The sequence below is a fragment of the Saccoglossus kowalevskii genome, chromosome 19 (genome assembly GCF_978046115.1).
Source record: "Saccoglossus kowalevskii chromosome 19, keSacKowa6.1, whole genome shotgun sequence".
NCBI lineage: Eukaryota > Metazoa > Hemichordata > Enteropneusta > Harrimaniidae > Saccoglossus > Saccoglossus kowalevskii.
Window position 1 is genome coordinate 18,782,804 of NC_140659.1, and position 22,972 is coordinate 18,805,775.

The window sequence follows — 22,972 nt, forward strand, 5'->3', positions numbered from 1 at the left end:
TCAGCAAAATCGAATAACCCTGGAGTGCACACAATACACTGAATTTCGGGGGAAATCTTGCATTAGTTACAGCAGCAGAATACCACAGACATATCACTATATAAATATAAACACTATATATTGTATTTCGGCCTGAACCCTCTCTATTGCAATTCCAGGAATTACTCCCATATGTGCATCCATTTTTCACCTTGGTATCACCCACCCTGAAAACAAACTATTAATACCACGCTGAAGCGTTTGGTAATAAATCATTCCAGATTATAATTGCTCATTCACATATAGCGACATATGGATGTTTTAATAAACAGGCATACTTATTTGCTTACGTTTCACCTGTATGTAAGGTAAGTACAAGAACACACACAGTTAAGACGTACCACGTAAATACAACTTCATGCGTAATGTAAACTGAATAGTGGGCAATTTACTGCAATTTATGTAGAGACAGTGCTGCTATACGTCTAGAAACTGTTTATGTGAGTACGTCTGCTCACGACAAGCGTTCTACTACGCCATTGTTGTACATCAGTTATATTATATAGGTCAATTCTCTCTGGAAATCACGTTTCTAGTTGTAACCTAAATACGGGGTTGGATAAGTTGACAGTTTGATCACAAAATCGGATAACGGAAACAGAGAGCAACATAAGCAACAAGCAAATAAAGACTAATCATTTGAAACCGAAAGGAAGTTTTTTCACGGTAACTTGTTCCCGGCACTTTGTATTTATATTGGTTTTCAAAACTCACTGACTTTTGTATATTGAATAACTCTCCGTATGTTTTTTGCACGCAGTGAATAAGTAACCCCTCGTTCACGAGCAGGAACGTGCAGCAACAACATGTCGCCTCACAATTCCAGTGCCATTAGATACTACCGAGCGTACTGGTATACAGTCTGGTATGGTTAGGTTGAACCTGTATACCAACGTACAGTGACGACAGCTGTATGTTTTTGCACGCAGCGAATAAGTAACCCTCGTTCACGAGCAGGAACGTGCAGCAACAACATGTCGCCTCACAATTCCAGTGCCATTAGATACTACCGAGCGTAGTGGTATACAGTCTGGTATGGTTAGGTTGAACCCGTATACCAACGTACAGTGACGACAGCTGTTTTTGCGGGAAAATCGACAAAATCTACAAATAATTATAATAGCACAAAGCATTAACGTGTTGACCGGGGACAAATAGCGGAATATGTTTTAGAACACACTGACTTTCATATATAGAATAAATCTTCTAAATTCGTATGTTTTTGCACGCAGCGAATAAGTAATCCCTCGTTCACGAGCAGGAACGTGCAGCAACAACATGTCGCCTCACAATTCCAGTGCCATTAGATACTACCAAACACCGTGAAACATATTCCAAAAATAAACCTCTACTGTACCACAATTTACAAAATTAGTAAGTGCGTATAATCATGATCAATAACCGTACGCGAGTGATTTGATATCCGTGTCGGCATGGTAATCATTTGAACTAAATTCGGGGAAGACATACTATTGGTTAGATTGACTGTTTCTTTTACATGGACATTATAAGTATTTATATTGAAGTCACCAACAAGTATACACCGTGAATTTTTATTATCAATATCACCTAACACGGATTCAAGGCTTTCAAGAAACTCGTCCACATTTGTGTTTGGTTTTCTATATATTATACCAACTATCAGCCATAGTGATTCAGAATGACTGACATTTGATTCTATAGTTTCCAAATGATACCCATCTAAACAATACAACTTTCTGTTTTGTATCTGCCAAATTTCAGATACTGCAATGACTTTGATTTTTGATTTTATAATGGATTCGTAGAATAATTTAAAATCTTGAAAATTTCGACTGAGGGACCGAATATTACAATGTGAAATTGAAAAGGTAGACTTAGGTGTGTTATCTATCAGATTAAAGAACTGGGAAGTAGAATAAGATTTACAATTGCCATAACAAGAGTTATTTACATTTTCATCCAACATTAAAATGTGTAAAAAAAAATATCTATGAATATATCTACAAAGGATATGGAATACTACACAAGATTATGTTAAGAGATTTTGAATTCTCAGTCTTGCGTACAAATATCTGTCCATTTCTAGTCCAGAGGAATTTATAATTTGTCTGTTTGCGCTTTGCGTTAGATAGTTTCCGAAGCTTTCGCGCATTAGGTTATAGGTTCTCATTTACGTAGATTAGATTTCTGCCTAGAAACAGTAACATTTGCGAGTTTCTTTTTATTCCGGTATATACTTTCTCGTTACTTCAACATCCATTCCAGTAAGTTCAGGGTCAATCTTTAGCAACATTACATCTTTGGTTTCTGGTTGATGTATCAGCACTCTCAGGGATACCATGGATCTCGATAATCTCACGACGACTATATTGATTATGTTACTCCACTGGTCTTTCCAATTCTACAACTCGTCTCTGAAGATCTTCATTGACACGTCTGATTTCTTTATTTTCATGCCCCAATGTAGTACACCTGGATCTTAACTCTTCAATAATTCCATTAAGAATTCCAGTGAGGTGCTTATAGTATCCTGGCTAGTTTTCAGCTCGTTAATACGTTCTTGTATGGATGGTATGCATTTCACTTATAGCGATACGACCTTTATTCATCGAGTTACCTTGATCTGAATTTCACTTTTTCATTGACTTCGCTCTTGCATAACGGTCGTTAAATTCAAAGTAGAAACTAATTAAAACCTCATTTGCATACGGGTTGCCGGCTGGCTGAGAAGAACAAAACTAGAGTACTTACTTTTCAACACACAGCATTTTATTTGATTCTCAAAAAGTTGTTTGACATAGAGGTCAGAGACTGAAATTGCAGAATGACCAGAAAATGATCAGTATACGCAAGAGGTCAACCACTATTTTGTGGACATTGGTAGTATTTTAGATATATTTTTTTTTAATTTAATGATCAATTCCTGAGCCCCCCTCTCCTGTCCCGAAAACGGACCCTGAAACCTGAACCAAAAGGCTAGCTAATCTATAGCCCATTCTAGATCGAACAGCTAAAAATTACGCCCCACAAAGGGTGGCACATCCTCGTAATGTGATTTGCAATAAGTGATCTCCTTTCGTATACTCAGCAATGATGTATAATACCAATACGTCATACCTGATTATAATTGCTCATTCACATATAGCGACATATGGATGTTTTAATAAACAGGCATATTTATTTTCTCTCGTTTCACCTGTATGTAAGGTAAGTGCAAGAACAAACACACACAGTTAAGACGTACCACGTAAATGCAACTATTCATGCGTAATGTAAACTGAATAGTGGGCAATTTACTGCGATTTATGTAGAGACAGTGCTGCTATACGTCTAGGAACTGTTTATGTGAGTACGTCTGCTCACGACAAGCGTTCTACTACGCCATTGTTGAACATTAGTTATATTACATAGGTCAATTCTCTCTGGAAATCACGTTTCTAGTTGTAACCTAAATACGGGGTTGGATAAGTTGACAGTTTGATCACAAAACCGGATAACGGAAACAGAGAGCAACATAAGCAACAAGCAAATAAAGACTAATCATTTGAAACCGAAAGGAAGTTTTTTCACGGCCACTTGTTCCCGGCACTTTGTATTTATATTGGTTTTCAAAACTCACTGACTTTTGTATATTGAATAACTCTCCGTATGTTTTTTGCACGCAGCGAATAAGTAACCCCTCGTTCACGAGCCAGACGTGCAGCATCATGTAGGCTCACAATTCCAGTGCCATTAGATACTACCGAACACCGTGCAACATATTCCAAACACGTTCATATATTAAGGTAATATATTACTATCTACTATTTCCGCCATATGGTTTCAGTTGCTGACTGAATGCAGATTAGAGCCATGAACATGTGGTCGGTAAAACAAAGTTCCCACATGTAAAATAGGTAAACCTATTGAACAAATATTAACTATTATATTCCTGTCAGTTGTGTGATAACATGAAAATAATCCAAATATTTAATCGATAAAAAGTGTGTTTCGTTAAAAACAAATAACCGTTTAACAACTCCTTTTTTTAACAGGATAAGGGTAATCCACGAACCACAAATGAATTAATCGCATTAATACATGTATTTAATAAATAGTGCGTATAATAATAAATACAATGACTGTTGTTATGACGATTGAAGCAGTCTTAACAGATTAGCTAGTATAAAAAATATATATTTCGAATTGAGCACCTCTGTTCCCCACGAATGACAATAGTTTTTAAATTAGTCTTTGCCATATTGATGATCCAAACTTCATCAAGCACGAGATTAACCGTAATTAAATTCGTTAATTTCCCTAAGCTGTTAGTTGGACGCCTGAACTTGGCGGATTGTGTTTCTCGGAGTTGGCCAACCCTAGGTTCGTACACTTCTAAAACAAAGGGACATAAATGTTTGTTTTTTTAATTGCCACTCGCAACAGACTAGACATGGATCTACACACTATATATGTCTGTACACTTGTTCGTTTCTTGCACCAGTTTGATATTTTTTTTTTCTTTTCGCATTTAAGCATAACGTGAACAATTGTCATAGTGTTATTTAATAGACAGGTGTGCATTGAGTGTGATTCAATAGTCAAGAATCAATCAGCTTACTGGGGATGAATAAAACACACATGCCACAGTTAATCCTTCATATGTAAATTATTAGCTTTTAGTAAAATGCTTTAGTAAAAGTTGATTGTGATTGTTTTTTTACCGACAATGTGCCAATAATATACATGTCTATATTGTCTCTTCTGGTGATCTGGAGAGTAAAATAGTGTTATTTTACCACCACAGCTCCTAAAACGTTTTTCCAAATTGCGCGGTATTTCAAACACACATGAACATTTATCTGTTCTGAAGAATAAATAAAATATAAGGATAAAACTATTTTAGTGATTGTAACACAATTGATTGTGAACGAGGCTGAACAAAATAGACGGATTCGATAATGTAGCAGAGAAATACACCACGTGATACGGAAACTCTTGAGCAGACTTTTCCAATTAATCTTGGAAGGTGTGTGTTGGTTTTTTGAGGACTGCATTTCATTTAAAAAGGGTATGGCCGTTGTACACACGGTCAGCTGGTGTACACCTGATAATAAATGAAATTCGACCAATTTACCAATACTTAATATATGGGATGGGACACCATCTTGAATACGGCATAAGACCTAAATGAAGAGACAAGTTGAGAAATGTGTTTTTCAGATTTCTACAAATCAGGAAAAACATATAAAACTTTCACACCCAAACGGGTTTTTTTTGGACAACGTTATGCCAAACGCTAACCAAAATCGCCATCCCACTCAGGAGCCAATCGGCGACGGCCTTACATTTAGATGACGATTTCGGTTTCAAATACCCCTTGAAAGTGTACTATGTTCTTCGTGTAACTAGGTATTCGTATGCAAGGGATTTTGCCACACAAAAACTACGAATTTGGCTGAATTGTGTTAGCTCAATGTTGTCCCAATGGATGTGAAAGTTTGGTATTTCTCTCTGATTTGTAGGAAAGGGAAAAACGCGTTTCTCAACTTGTCACTTTTGCCATGTCATGACTCAAGCTCCTTAACTGTAAAATTTGTTTTCATTGGTCATGTCAATACAATATTTTTAAAAAAGATGCATGTTATTTTTTGATGCTGAATTCTTCGAGTCCAGAATTTAGAAATGACTTAAATTGTAACTTTATATTCAATTCAAATATTAAGTAATTTGTTGATTTTAAATAACATCGAACTTTATTTTACAACGCCTTTAATTTGCTTTGCAGGTAACACAACAATTATGAATAGAAGTCTCCAGCGATCAGTCCTGTGCATGTGCATTTGTTTACCATTGTTCGTTGTTCTATATTATTTATATTGGCAAGGAAAATACCGAATATCAAATTTAAATTATGGCTATGTTACATCAAACCTGTCTAGCCAAATTACCCATCGTGAACAACCAGTATTTAACATGGTCAATAACAATGATACATTTGATTGGAAGGCATTAGTAGAAGTACTGGTCCTTGGCACTAATAATTGCAGTCTTTTGAATGAAGCACTACGTAAGAATTATAAAGTCTGCGATGCTGACAGGGAGTCTCTTCCAAACTTTTATTTGAATAAAACCGGTAATAATGCTGTGAATGAGTACGTGTATCGTGAGGCTAATATTGTATTCGTCCATCTACCTAAAGCTGGTGGCACTTCTGTTGAAAAAATTCTGTTCCAATTCAAACCGATTACTGGAAAGGTACGTACAGTTGCACTCGCTCATTGTATTGATTTTTTCAAAGAAGCAGTTAAGTCGAAAAGTAATGCTGTGCAGTCTATATATTACTCAAAACGCTCGTATGGGATTCATGACTATTTGTACCCAAAAAGGCCTGTAGGTTATGTCACGTGGTTTCGTGAGCCAGTAGCTAGGCTTATTTCAAGTTATTATTATCTGAAGAAGACGCACTGTGGATCAGCCCATGTTGTATGTAAGAAATATTTGATGAATTCCCCTTCACTGACGCACTTTTTAAAACGCACGGAACATGTGCATCTCCAAGATATGAGCAATTATATGGTACGACTATTACAGTTTGGTGATTTTCCAGAAATTGATGACACTTTTGAAGATTGTTGTGGATCTGTGTCATTATCCGATGCCAGTAAAATACCTATCGTCGAAGAAAAACACTACCTCGTGGCTAAGAGAAATTTAGAAACCAAAATGGCGTTCATTGGACTGACGGAAGACTTTGAAACATCTCAAGAAATGCTTGCAAATATGTTTGGTATATCACAGCTGACGGAAACGGTTCATGTGAATGTTAATGCTCATAATCCAAATATTACTAACTATGAATTGAGTGAATTACGTAAACGAAATAAATGGGATTTGAAATTATATGAAGATGCAAGGAAGATATACGAAGAACAAAAACAAAACTATATTAAGTACGTTCAATTATAATTCAAACTGTTTTAGGAGGAATCCTGATATGGGCATATTCTATCCTACTGGCTACAGATTGTATTCATTGACCTCGTGGTCATAAAACTGAGAGAGCGGGCAGAGAATGAGCTGAAGGTTTAAGATTTGCTGAACTGTCAGCAGATGGATTATTGTAAACACGTGAAAGACTGCATGTTGTAGGTAGGGAGAATATAGTTGACTGCAGAGGTATTTGTGGTAAGCGATGTCATATTCTTGTTCAATGTCGTATTATTAGTGTTCTTCAAAAGGGAAAAGCTACCAATAATAGATGTAGCAGTACTCGTACATAAGCATTCGAAACTTTCTATGATGATATGGTTAATGAGATTATCTATATCTCAAAGTCTTTGAACAAGTGTTTTCGTGTTCATAGCAGTAATTTAAATTCTCAAAAACAGCAATTTGTTTTTCAATCTAGGAACTTGGGCAGGTGGAGGGTATTATTAATATAAGTGATCAAATTATAATATTGTCTCTAATTAAGATTTCGGTAAATTTGTTCCAAGATGAAACTCTCATAATAATAATAATAATAATAATGTATGTGCTATTTTTCAATGTATATTATTTTCCAAAATAATAGATATTCAATAGATGATGATTTAGCTCATGTGATATTATGGGCTGTTGGTGTATATTTAAATTATGCTTTTGTAATCTAATTGAAGTGTATAGGTAATTGCGTTGCATAGGTTTTTCTCCATTTGAGAACTAGATCTGTCTTTTATGGACAGATGGACTCTTGAACAAACCTCAGACATTGAAAGACCTTGGTGCACGTCATTTGACCATTTGGTTTAAATAAATAGTTATTTGATTTGTAATGTATCAAAATTTGGTTAGAATGTGTTAACTTTTATTTAGTGTTTTGGAAAATACACAAACACATTGTCTGACAAATTTACTATTTTATAATGTTGCCAGTTCTCTCTGAACATGTACAATTCGATTGTATCACTTCCATTTCAGATCAGTACTTTCTTTATTACGCATATGACAATCAATTCAGCTATTAGAAAATGAAATAAAAATATGGGTTCATCATGAACACGTAATTATCATAGATAATAATCAATTGCAATATAAAGACCCTGGAGCGAAGTAGTTTTCAAAATGTCGTGTTGTATTGGTAGTCGTGAAAGATGGACGTGGTGAACTTGGTGGTGGTGACAGTGGTGACAGTGATTTTAGCTTTTGGTTTTGTAGTTTTATACTTCTTCAATGAGAGTTATGAGCATAAAAACCGATGGGCTCAACAAGGACAGTCATATTTTGATTTCCAGAAATCAATGAAAAGATCATGCTTTGACATTGCCAGCTTTATCAATGGTTCACAGACTTCACTCAGTCTCGATAAATGAAGCTTCCAGCTGATTCCAGTTGAAACTCCCTTAGTTCAGGTATGTCCAATAATTCTATCTAGTAATGAGGTGTTCAACAAATGACACTTGACTTAATCTCATGTTTATTATATCCTTATACAAATTCGGTTTGTACTGCAGATAAGTCGAATAACATGTATAACCTATGATATATGCCAAACGGTGTATTAAATTAAAGGTATGAGCTCTTCTTGTCTAGTTCAATATGTCAGAATCCGTTCTTTGCATTCAATACGCTGAACCCCTAGCTTTGCTTAATTAATGTTGTATATTATCAATGATTTGTGATTCCCATTTTGCCTATCCCGAGTAAAATTACTAAACTACATACTAATTCTTGATTGTTCATACACGTATACGCCTGGATGGGGTGCTCTACTCTAATTGACTTTATGTCATCTTTGCTGTCTGAAAGGGGATATGATAACTTTGACTTTCAATAAATTACCAAGTTTGTATCCGGCTGGACTAGTCGGATCTGTTGACCAGCAATGAAGCTCCATCTGTTTTTTCATTTGTTAATTTTAACTTTGGTGCTTCCCTGAGACATCGTTGTTGTCATATTGTACTTAATACTTGCCTGTATCTGTGGACTCGTATTTCATCAGGTCTCCGAAATCTTTCACTGAGATAACATTACATGTTTCTCTCAGTTCTAATTGAATTTCACTGGCTTGTCGTAAATAATCTAAAGCTAATGTAGTACCGCATAGTTACCGTGGCGTTTTGTGGTATAGTATATGCATAAAGTCTATAGTATGCGTGTATTTATGACTGAGCATATTATAGGCCACAATGTACAGTATCTATCCAGCTTTCAGTGATTGAGACTTGATGTGGTCATACTAACATTTCAATTACAATAGTGGCATGCGCGAGTATGTATAGTTTTGCACACATACAGTACGACGGCAATTTCTCCGTGGCATTGACCGATCAACTACTGATTGAGCTAATTCATAAACCTTATTTTTTTCGTTTGAGGGCGCACTCCAGATTCGGAGTTCTGAGGTTCTGAGTTCAACTCTACCGTCACGTGATATATTTTCTGAGCATGCCTGATAGTTTCAAATCATGGCAGACATTTTTCTGGAGAGTTTCTTGCCACTTAACTCGAAACGCAAGCATACCATGATATATGTTCTCTGAATATCACACAGACAAATATCTTGACCATTTTTCCATCTCTGCAGATATTTTCCAACAAGAATCGCCACTCCATTTAACGCGTATTATCCCGATACAATCGCCTGTCCCCTTAGTTAGACACGATATAATGTACGACCACATTCTGGCGTTCGTTGGCCTGCAATTGCAAGCCCGTGAAAACCTCCACACAATACACCTAGCTCTGCCCTGTAATACAGATACGTAATACCAGCTTATGGTCTATTATCTATCCAAAACATAAAACGTGGGGGTGATTAACCAGGCGTGTGTCAGCTGTAAGTGAAATAATGAATTCATTACAATCACAATTATTTTACAAAGTGTAAGTGTCGAATTATTAACTGCGATTTGTATATTTGTTTCTCTTATGATTTATGCAGAATTTGTTATTCCTGTATACATGGGATGAGATTTGTGCCAAAAGTATAATTTTTATATACATTTTTATTCAATCTTTGCACAATTTTGTCATTAAAGTAGTGTTCATGCTACACGACCTTATTTGACCTTTATACTTTTTTATCGTTATGTTACTATTTTTATTTAATTTTTACACTATTTTATCGTTGTGTTACTATTTTTATTTAATTTTTACACCATTTTGTCATGTTATAATTTTTATGTTTACACTATTTTATCTGTTATGCTATCATTTTAACTTAACACCATGTTATCATTATATTAGCATTTTTTCAATGTTTACACAATTTATCATATTAGCATTTTCATTTACATGTTACACCATTTTCTGATTATGCTATCATTTTAACATCATTTTATTATTATATTAACATTTTTTCAATGTTTACACCATTTATTATTATATTAGCATTTTAATTTATCTTTACACCATTTTTTGTAAAACACAGTTTATTGCAAACTATAAAAAAGACTGTAAGAGGCGGCCCCTTCGTTCGGTGGATATCAAGGTCACGCAGGGTCGTGTCATACAAGAACAAATATTTCCTACAAGAGCCGAAATGTAGGTGTGGCCATGAAAATGAAAATGCCAAATAAATGATTGGCTAAACAATGTTGACCAAAGGAAAAACTCCCTTGTTGACAAAGGTCAAATGTGACTGAAATCGAGGGTCATGTAGCTCAGTCATTTACAAAAATAGAATTGACGATCCACAAATCTCCGCATAATTATATTAGCATTTTTATTTAATCTTCACAGCATTTATCGTTATTGTAGCATTTTATTTAATCTTCACAGCATTTATCGTTATAGTAGCATTTTTATTTATTTTTTAACAGTTCGCCACAAAAATGATGAAAAACAAAACCTGTTTTACTAATGACGGAGGGATGGAAATAGTGTACATTTGTGAGAATAAAGTGCATTCTAGCTGTAAAATAGCATATTTGTGTCGGGATATTATTGAATTTTTCGTATAGTTTCATCTATTTGTGAATACAAAACTTCTAACATAATGAATTTGAATGTTTTAGCACTGATCTCACCTCATACGTGTATGCCCCATTTAGTGTTTACTGTTATGTCATGTATTCTCAGAGAATGGTGTTTTACACATAATTTTTTTTTTTAATTCTTAGATAATATAGGAAATATTTTGAGTTATTAGCGTATATTTTACCACTCAGCTAGTTTGGAGATTTGAGGATTACATGTGTTGTAGTTGCATTTCCACTGGCGGTAAGTGTTTCGGGTCAGCTGGGCATTTATTTTATTATTACGTGTGCGCCAGCTGACTGTGGGAAATACGTAGCCAATACTCGGCAAATCCGGCTACCGAAAAACTTCAATTATTGCATGTTTCATAGTAGTTCATTTTTACTAGACAAGTACATTGTTCTTGATGAGTATTAACATATATTTTCTTTTACAAATGATTACAGCTTGTATCTATGTAAAACTACATTTTATATAATTTGTTACATTCATGTCACAAATAGCAAACAACTTTGTTGTAATCTCCCAGAAAATAGATTCCATACTAATTAATACAGCCTTGGTATGCTTATAAATTAATAGATATTTTATTTGAGAACAAACATTGGATATTCTTCAAGATATTTTATAAAGTGCCAATAGAATAAATGTTGGATTGAGGTTGTGCACCATCTACTCAAACTCCTTTGCTTGAGGGCGTTCAGTCAACGAGTCAATTACCCTCATATATCATGTAAGTCAGGTTGAAAAATGTTGGTAAGGTGGGTTGAGGTTGTGTTATTAAGTTTATTGAATGTTTTTATGATTTTTAAAAAGTTGAGTGATACAAACTGGATACACCAAGAGAACTAGAACAGAGTTTACTCATGCCATACCAGAAAACAAACTCAAATTATTTTAAGAAGACAAGGATGATTTTAAAAAGGGTGAAATTCGATCCTGGAATTACAAATATTGGTAATTCTTTCGCATTAATCTAAAAATAAACATCAACTTTCAGATCAATGTTTTAAAGGCAGAACCAGCCTAGAACCATAATCTTTATTTCTCTCCCTCTTTAGCCGAGGTGGTCTAGAAAGTCTGGCGGAACCTCGCTTAGAAGAAACATCATATTGGTTTTTCCAGAAATGTCATGTACCCGTAAAACCCCCTGAGCTTGTGTCTTCTCATACCAAGGGTGAACTAATTGCCTCTAGCATAATCTCAACTGGTCAAACGTTTTCCTTTAGCATATTATTCGTTCACATATATTCCTTGAGCTACTAGTAGCTTCACGATAATTGGCGTTCGTGATAAGTGGCTTTAGCAGTGAATAGAATAGCTTCTGTTGTCACTGGTTCTTTCATAGGAGTTGAGAATTAATATTTTACGTGTCATGAAAAACTGTTAATATAGGAATACCATTCTCAGGAGCTTTTAATTTGTCCTTATATGTGCAGTTGTTCTGACAGGAGTTCCTAAATACAACCCATGCTCTGATATTGCCCACTCTATTTTCTTACTTCGACCAATAAACGTTTGACTATTTATAGAATGGGTTTTGCATCATGTGATTGTGTTATACTGCTTAGTGACTTGCTATAAACAATGCTCTCATTGGTGTTGGAGAAGGAGAGTTGAATATTGTTTATTGAAAATAATAATATAGATAAGAAATTATAGTATGAAACAAATGTATTCCTCATTCTCAGCTATGAGATAAATAAGCATAAGCATGAATTGCAATACAACAAATTAAAATTTAAAGAAATTGCAATATAAAATATTCCATCAGTGACACTTCTGTGCTCTGAATGTTCCGATGACATTTGCTTGAATCTGTAAACAATGAAAGATGTAGATTAGATACGAAAATGTGATGATTTTTTTTGATAAATTGAAAAAGATGGTAAGCCGTCCCAGTTTGATTGGAACATTCACAGCTATGACAGTGCGCCTATAGCGATAATTAATAGATATACATAAGTATTGTCATGAGCAGAATTTCGAGTCGTATGCCAAATGAATCAGTTAAATAGCAATATTGCATGATTATTTGGATACAGTGTAGAGTTATTGCAAAGAATTTGTTATTAGAAAATCACCTCCCAACTCTTCACGATTCGGTAAACTGAGTTGGATAGTTATATACACATTTAGTTTTATATCAAGTTTCTGATGAAGAAAATTGCTTCTATCCCTGGTGAATGACTGGTCTGACACACATAGGCTTGTGTCTAGTTCACAAAACTGTCATGTAATTTGAAATGCTTAAAACAGATTCTGTAATTTTCTAAACCTGCTAGATGAATCAAGCGAAATGCAATTACAGGCAAAACAAAATGAAAATCTGTATTGCATCTAAATAAATGTGATAGATACTATAAATCCGTTAATAATGTTGAGCATGCAAATAAATTGTTTATTAATTAATTATAGATTATTAATGAGATGCATTTAAATATTAATACGTTAACATGCATGATATAGATTCAATGAGATATGCAATGACATGCATAAATGATACACACTAAATGAGAAATGAAAAGACGAGAAAATATGTATAAGCTGCTTTATAGGTAGCTATAATGAATGAATGTCGTTTTAATGCCAACAACCTGTGAAGATAAACACTGGCAGGAAAAACGTATGAAGGAGAATAATCGTTTTGTTGCTGTTGCACAGTGAATCATATAAATTACCACACGAACGCAATATAAATTAAATTAAAGCAATTATTTTGGGCTGGAATACTGTGAGAAATCCCTGCAGTACATGACTTAAAGCCGCCTTTTTGAAATGTATGGAGTTTTTAATCACGTGAACAGTGGCCGGGCATTGCCAGACATATCCGTCTGGTGATTAAGCTTCAGAGGGTGTAAAACGGGCATTCCACCGTCTGTTGAACATGGCAAGATTGGAAGACATTTCCGCAGTTCATCATGACTTAAGGTAACTATCTGGTGCTTAAGCCTCAAAGGGGAAAACGGACTTCTCCATTTGGTTGAAATGTTTTGACCTTTATTTTTGGTGACCAGTGTTTTTGGTGAAATATACACATTGTCTAAAACATTCACTATTATATGTGTTTATAGGTAACTTCTCTCTGAACATGTACATTTTGATTGTATCACTATCTCAGATCAGTACTTAATAGTAAATTAATGGCATTTTATTTATTACACATACGACAATCAATTCAATAATTGAGAAAATGAAATAAAAATATGGGTTCATCAAATACTCTTTAACTTGACTTTCAATAAACTACCATAATTGACGTCTCAGGTCATCTGTATGGCTCTGTTGTCTTGCTTTGATATGCTCCATTTACTACCTCAGCTATTCTCATTTGTTATGCTTGTCATTTTAACTTTGGTAAATCCCTAAGACATCGTTGTTGACATATTGTACTTAATAAGTGTTCTGCCTGTACCTGTGAACTCGTATTTCATCAGGTCTCCAAGATCTTTCACTGAGATAATATTACATATTTGTCTCACTGGCTTGCATTAAAGAGCATTGTGGCTTGAAAGGGGGCTTTCAGTCATTCTGTTGACTTGTTCATCTCCAATGACACTGAATATATTTGTACAAAGTAATCCTCCTAGCTAATAATCCTGTCTTCAGCTATACTGTTTGTTATGTTTTATTTTTCTTTGCATATACTTCGATGCAAAATGGTTCATTTTCTTGCAGTTGAGACATTTATCCTTAAGATTATATTATGCCGATTGCTGCACTCCAGTTGGCTTCTTACATGACCTAGTAATTTCACTTTACTTAATTTCACGTACAACTGTTGAACTTTCTATTTCTCAAATACTTTTGGTAATTCAGATAACTGATGACCGATATATCTGAATGCTTTTCTCTACGTCTAGATCCGCTGCTTCTAACAGTCTCTGTCACTCACTCTGTCAGTCATGATTCCCTGATACCACAAATTAATCTATCCCAAATGAGGGATTACTCTAATTTAGCGAAATTACAGGTTGCAGCAATGCTCTTCAAATCAGTAATGTATTTGTAAAGCGATCAGTTGTGTACTCGCAGCCCCTACTCCCACCATAGTGACTTCGCTGTGTATTGACAAACCCCCACCAAATTATTGTAGCAGCTGCATTTGGCTTGACACCTACCACAAATATCATGCCATTAGAATAATATACTTTCTCACGCGCCATATTATTTTCCCGCTCAACTCAAAACATACTGTAGCGAGATACATCAACAATAGTTATATTTGGAAGCTATAATTTGAATATTCATCAACCGCCAGAAGGCAATGGCCAATCAATGTTTTTATTTAGAACGAGAGTACTGATCGTCTGCTTCTGCTGGTAGATAGGCTTTCTTCCTCTAATGCTTTTTTTTTGTGGTAACCACAGCACGAGGTTTTACGACGATGATACTATATGGGTAAAGTGAAAATGTCTATAGCATGAGCGTATGTATAACGATAGATTATTTTTCAGAAACATCGGTTCAAAAAGCTAACTGACATAAGCAATAATTGGTAGCTTCTGTTTTAACTATACCAAAATTTATTCCAGCATTCATGGGCAGATTTTTGGCTGCAATGTACAGTATTTATCTAGCTTTCTGTGATTGAGACTCTAATTGTCATTATAATAGGTATGTATGTGGTACTATAATAGTTCGCAAAGTTGCATAGCGAGTATTCAAGCATTTTTATTTGAGTCAGGCATTACCAGGACAGACATTCAGAGTGACTACAGTACAGTAGGTATCGACCAGTAGATGTTCATTTGTGGAAAATCACCCTGCATTGTCTCATAGTTAATGGGTTGTGGTTTTGTGTTATCACTGGGTTGTGGTTTTGTGTTATCACTGTTGTGTACACTTAGATGCCAATTACGGTACAACAGCCATTTCCCCTATGGCATCGACTGATCAACTGCTCGCGCTCATCGGGAAATAAAAAAAAGACAGTATCGAGAAAGTTGCAAATCATAACATACGTTTTCTAAGGGTGTTTTGAAGAGGAGACGTTACTAGACATGCGTGTATTCTATGACATATGTGCTCTGAATATCAAACAACAATAAGTATTGAATTCTGGTTTACTCAAACTCAGATATTTCCTCGTCCCTGCAGTTTAAGCGAACATCTCCCTCCCATTGGCGTGTATTGTCCGGATAGAATCGCCTGTTCCCTTGGTCACACACTATAATGTACGACCGCTTTCAGGCGTCCGTACATTATATATCCACAAACGATGTTTTGGAATTCTGGGAAGTTTTAATTATAAAACAATAAGTGTGAGTTGTAAGTGTTGAAAGTGACATGATAATCGTTGGCCTGTAATTGCTTGCCCGCGCAAACCTCCGCAAAATATACCCAGCTCTGCTGTACAATGTGAACACGTCATACCAGCTTATGATCTATTTTCGACACATAACATAAAACGTAGCAACATAGGGATGATTTATTAACCAGATGTGTTTCAGCTGTATGTACAGTTAGTGAAATATTGAACTCATTAATTACAATCACAATTATTGATACATAGTGTAAGTGTGGACTATTAACTGCGATGTGTTTATTTGTTTCTCTTATGATTTATTTGTTATTCATTTTTATTTAATCATTGCATAATTTTGTCAATATGTTATTATTTTTATTTAATATTCACAACATGTTATTATTTACTATTGTTATACAAGATTTAAACCATTCTGTCATGTTATCATTTTTACAACATTTTATTAGAGGACGCTGTGCTACTGCGACCAGAGCTTTTTACAGCTGTTGTTTTTTGTGACTTTGCTTGTTCCAGCTTTTCCATGCGAGAGGGGCCAACGAAAAACCAATATGGCGGAAATTGTGTATAACCGTGGGGAACTCCTGTCGCTGTCGGGTGTTTACAAGGATTCAGGTACAATGCGTGACATGCCAGCAAACATTCGAGGATCTTTAAGGAAACGTAATAGACGGGTAGGGATCCGTGCAAGGTATCGGAGGAGGGGATCGCGTGTCGTTGTTCCGGCAATTGAGTGTGGTAATGTTCGTAGTCTTCGAAAAAAGATCGACGAATTATATGCTCTGGTTCGCTGGAATGAGGTTTATCGGAACTCTTCTATTATATGCCCAACTGGGCAGGACTCCAGAAGACGTACCTATACTTTATGCTCACTTAACTGCTGACTTCGAAACCTCAATCAACAATTCCACAGACACAGTATAAATTCCACAACATCACAGAAGATATTCGTCTGTTGGCTGAATTGTTTTCGTAAAATAGGGAACGCCATCGACACTTTTTGATTTGATTGTTTTGTATAGCTTATCTATTTGTGAATACAAAACTCGTTTGCAAACCCGCAACGAATTTATGTAATGAATGACAGTGACGAGATTCTCCTGCAAACATTTTAAAAATTTACTAGGAGCTCGAAAAATTATGTTTATTCCACTACATTTTCAGGACTGTTTGGATGATAATAACCTTTGATAGATTAGCCTGATTTGCGTTTCCTGGTTTCACACAAGTCCAAGTCGGTCGTAAAAGGGCGTTTATTTACTTCTTCTGCTGTTACTAGAGAAACAGAAACATCAACTCAGTTCTTTTCTAACTTTTCAAACTTTGCGTGGTGGATCTACGGCGCGAGGTTGTTCTCGAGGAAGATGAAAGACACTATTGAACACGAATAATCAGTTTCAGTACGGTTCCTAGAATCGTGCTGTCAAGATTTCATAAAACATAATGAATTTAGATATGTTGGCACTGAATTCACCCCATACGTGTATGGCCCTTAGTTTTTACTGTTATGTTATTCTCAGAGAGGATTTACACATTTGGGACTTTTTGAATTATCATTTTATTGTATACATTTATAAAATGTAGTGTATATTTGACTACTCAGCAAGTTTGGGGATTTGAGGATTACATATGTGGTGGTTGCATCACCACTCACGGTTAGTGTTTCGGGGCAGCTGAACCATTACAGTTTTTCATGTACTAAAAATCGTGCCTGAGGGCGCTCAGTCAATCACCCACAATTTATCGCTATAAGTCAGGTTGAAAAAATGTGTGGCAAGTGCAGTGAGTTGTAAGTGGGTTGTTTAGATTATATTATTAAATTTAACAATTGTGTTTATGAATTTTATAAAATTAAGTAATACAAACTGGATACACCAAGTTAAGATTATGATATTTCGAAAACATTGAATCCGACGAGAACTAGAACAGAGTTTGCTCATGACATACCAGAAAACACATTCAAATTATTTAAGCAGACAATTGTGATGAAATTGTTTTTGCATATCTGTTGATCGACTTAATTAGTTGATTACGAGTGAATGGCTGTGTTATGTCTGGCATCGTTTAGGCCATGTGAGGTTCCGGACGGAACTCGACTCAGTGATTTGGAACTAATTACGAGATAACTGTCGCTATTCAGACTACTATTTCTGACAGTTGGTATTCGTAGTTATTAATGTAGTGAACGATTAATCAAAAGATATGACGTGTTCAGTACTTAGTGTGATTGGCTTTATGATTTAAGGTTACGCCCTAAAGTCTTTTTTCTGCTTTGTAATTGGTTAAGGTTTTGAAAATGAATAAAGTTGTTTTAGTTGGTCTTGGCGAGTACACCAGGAGAGACGCAGTCCTGGAGAGTCTTGGGGCGAGTCTTGAGGCAGTCCTAGAGAGTCTTGGGGCGAGTCTTGATACAGTCTTGGGCTAGTCTTGGGTCAGCCTTGTGGTAGTCTTGGGGACTTTTCCCCAGGGCGCTGTGTCTTATAGAGTGCTCGACTAACCAACTAAGACGATAGTTGAAACGTATTTTGTTGTGTGCGTTTATTGGACTGTAAAGTTAGAGTGACCTTCCCGATCCCGCACCTCAAGGGGACGTGACATAGAGACGAGACGAGATTCCCCCTGGCACGTGTGGAGACCCCAGAGGAGAAGATATTCCCCCTGATACGTGGGTGAGAACCCTGGGCATTGCATCTTACGCACATTGACATCCTGTGAAGAAAAGTGAAATGGCGAAGGTGTGTCTTTCTTGTGAACCGAACTAGCAGCTCGATGGCAGAGACAAAACTGCGCTTGACGACTAAAACGGTTAACAGTTTGGCACCGATGAACAACGCTGAAGAAATGAAGATACCGGAGCCCCTTTGGAAGGACCAGTATCAAATAGGACTTGTGTAGCGGAAGACATCAGACGCAGTCCTAGAGAGAGTGCTCGACTGACCGACTAAGACGAGAGTTGAAACGTATTTTGTTGTGTGCGTTTATTGGACTGTAAAGTTAGAGTCAAGGGGACGTGACATAGAGACGAGACGAGACGAGATTCCCCCTGACACATGTGGAGAACCCCAGAGGGAAGAATTCCCCCTGATACAATGATGACTTTTAATAGGGTGAAAATCCAGGAACTATTGGTAATTCTCTCGAATTAATCCAAATATAAACACCAACTGTCAAATTAATGCTTTAAAGGAAACCCCAGCCAAGCACCATAATCTTTTTTCTCTACCTCTCTTAGACTAGCCGAGATGGTTTGGAAAATGGAACAAGGTGCTGACTTACTGGCGGAACTTCAACGACAACTTAACAACAACATATTGGTTTTATCAGGAATATCATGTACCTCTGAAACCACTTGAGCGTGGGTCTTCTCATACCAAGGGTAAACTGATTGTCTCTACCATCATCTCAACTGGTCAAATGTGTTCCTTGGAGGTTCCTTGTTCTAAATCAATTCTCATGTTGTTTGACTGAAGTAGTAGCATTTACATACTATGCCCCCAAACGCTTTTATAATGAAACATGAAATGATGTTCATGATTTGAGGTTTCACAAATCGCCTTTGTTTACGATATTTACAATATCTCCAATGATATAAATAGAGGGTTTTTGTTTTCGTATTGTATTTCAGAAAATTGAACATACTGGGTGGATTATTTCTGTCGCCAATCAATGTCACATTGTCATTATCATAGAAGCCATACATATACGCTTGAACAAACAAGATGTTCAAATGTTCATTAGGTATTTTATTTTATTTGCAGAAATCGCTGAACCATGAATACAAGTGGCTTGCTGCGGTGGTTCTTGTGCATTTGTATCTGTTCAACAGTGGCAATTGTTTTATACTGGCAACGAATAAACCAATCCATTAATCCACGAACAGCGAGCTCTTATAAAATAGACGCCATAACTCATGTGACTGATCATCCATGGATTAGCATAAACAGTCGAGGCTATAAACTAGACTGGAAAACTTTGGCAGAGGCCTTAGCTACTGACACAAACGGCACATGCAGTATTATAAACACCGCATTGCGTAACTATTACAATACATCTGATGCTGGGAGAGAACCACTTCAAAATGCCTATCTAAATATGTTTGGTAATAATTCTGTGGACGCCAGTGAGTTTCACAATGCTAATATTATATTCGTACATCTACCTAAATCTGGTGGCACTTCTGTCGAGCAAGTTCTCTTCAAACTCAAACCGGATGTTGGAAAGATACGCAAAGTTGAACTGGCTCATTGCGGCCACATGTTGAAAGAAGCGATTATGTCCAAGAATAACCCAGCTCAGACAGTACATTATTCAAAGCGCTCTTATGGGTTCCATGATTATGTCTACTCTAATAGGTCCGTTGCTTATGTCACATGGTTTCGTGAACCAATATCTCGGCTTCTTTCATCGTATTATTATCTGAAGAAGACACACTGTGGATCTAATCACGTTGTTTGTAAGAAATACTTGATGAATTCTCCCTCACTCACACACTATTTAAAACGCACGGAACATGTGCATCTCCAAGATATGAGCAATTATATGGTACGACTATTACAGTTTGGTGATTTCCCAGAAATTGATGACACTTTTGAAGATTGTTGTGGATCAGTGACATTATCTGATGCCAGTAAAATACCTATCATCGAAGAAAAGCACTACCTCGTTGCTAAGAGAAATTTAGAAACTAAAATGGCGTTCATTGGTCTGACGGAAGACTTTGAAACATCTCAGAAAATGTTAACCCATATGTTTGGTATTCCACAGCAAAGGAGAGCCGTTCATGTAAATGCCAATAGGCACAGATCACACATCGCCGGATATGAACTAGCTCAACTGAGTGAACGGAATAAATGGGATTTGAAGTTATATGAAGATGCTAAGAAAATATATGAAGAACAAAAAAGAAACTACGTTAAGGCGTCACAACTGTGTAAAAAGCACCGTAAATGCGTATTTGGCATGAATTATAGTAATATAGTAATATAGACGTAAATTGAGCATTCAGACTTTGTTCATACGCGTGTTACATATGGCGTTATAAGGTGGACCGTTATATTACTGTTGTTAGACCCAAAATGTGGGCAATTGTGAAATATTGAAGTATGCTATATTAACAATTAGAAGAACTAAATTTCACCAAAAACAACGTTGAAAAAACGAATAAAAGTCGGTTAAAAGCTGACCAAAGCTACCGGTGTGTGCACTTACAAAAACATTGCGACCCGAGAAGTGTAAGAGGTCGCAGAGGTCCGTTTGTTCGACAACTCAATGTTCCGATGACCGGATGTTACAACGACTCGGTGTTCCAACACCTTGATGTTCCGAAGACCCGATGTTCTGACAACCCTTTGTTCGACAACACGAAGTTCCGACAACTTCATGTTTAAAGCACTTAGAAACTTTTTATAACGACCCCCCTTCCACATCTCTGTATCTCCACTGACACATGCCGAGTGCGAAACACACATATCCGTGTTTCTTGCGTTATTGGTGCTACAAATAAGACATCAAATATGAATTTTAGTAAAAGAAAACAATAAATACTTTTCATGTTTTAACTTATAACATGAACACATGCGCAACATCGCAAACACGCTGCAATATAAGTTTTAACAGATGATTCATTTGTAAAATGTTGCAAATATTTTGTTCACAACCAATCAAGTTGTGTGATAAGTCAGATCCCAGTTGGTCAGATGATGATTGTGTTTGGTTGGTTGGTTATGTGTCAATTCGGGGGGTTCGCCCTCTCGTTTTATGACGCATAATCTCCCAAACTCGTTCATTATTTATTACATAGCAAAGAACATTCGAGTCATATACCTATGGTGTGAAGTTACAATAAAAGAATAACAGATCCATGCATGTGCTGATAATAAACAATAATTTAACCATTTTTTTTTTTACTGGAAAAACCATGTTGTTCAGGACAGTTTAGATTGTGTAGTGACCGGGTCCACTGTGACTCTAACTAAGACCATGCAGGCAACTGATGTGATGAGACATGGATCGGTAATTGCAAGCTTGTTTGCGAGTTCCCTTTTGGATGCCGTGTGCAAAGCACAGCAAGAGCATTGTAGTTACCTTCCCAGTGTACTTGTACGCATGTGGTATATTCATTTTTTTCGGTTACATCATACAAATACTTTGACCAATGTTTAACTATTGGAGTTATAACTGAATTTCCCCCACAGTCTTGGGAGCTCAACATTGTACAAGCTAGGCTTGAAGATTATATAGGGTGGTATTTATTGCAATCAAAGGTCTGTGGCCCAAAATACATAAACTATAAATAAAATATAAAATAACAAAAACAGTAATGTCACACACTGTGTTTATAAATTTCATAACGTAATTTAAGGGAATGAAAAAGGAAGGCTGCAAGAGATTTCAATTCATTTCTGTCTTCAGTCAACAACAAGGAAAAACTTCTCATATGAGAGCGGGGTAAAATAATATCTAGGGATGTACGTTTTCCTACATTCATCAAAGAAGGGACAAATCAACAAAAAGTGTAATTCATTTTCAATTTCTACGTTTTGTTTTCAAAGTGGACAAAGGCGTTGGGATATCATTTCTCCTGTCGGTTTCTATCCTAAGACAATGAGAAGAACAACTAAAACGGGATAACATAAACCTATGATAGGGAATAGAAATGGCAAACAAATAACGCTCGTGCTCAACCCGCGTTTTAAAATTACAATAATTATTAAGTTTGTTCAAAGTTGTGACATCTCCTTGCCA

General features: G+C 36.1%; 1 protein-coding gene across 2 annotated transcripts; it reads left to right on the plus strand.

Moving 5' to 3' along the window:
* Positions 1–15,327: 15,327 nt before the first annotated feature.
* Positions 15,328–22,542, plus strand: LOC146730600 (uncharacterized). 2 transcript variants are annotated; one of them, XM_085493680.1, is made up of 4 exons: positions 15,345–15,391; positions 15,498–15,579; positions 19,461–19,604; positions 19,987–22,542. In XM_085493680.1, exon 4 carries the CDS (start codon positions 20,000–20,002, stop codon positions 21,212–21,214), a length of 1,215 nt encoding a protein of 404 aa, XP_085349806.1. In that variant the 5' UTR covers positions 15,345–15,391; positions 15,498–15,579; positions 19,461–19,604; positions 19,987–19,999; the 3' UTR covers positions 21,215–22,542. The 2 variants fall into 2 exon arrangements, with proteins under 2 accessions (XP_085349807.1, XP_085349806.1); XM_085493681.1 differs by lacking the exon at positions 15,498–15,579 and having other exon boundaries at positions 15,328–15,391.
* The last annotated feature ends 430 nt before the right edge of the window (positions 22,543–22,972 follow it).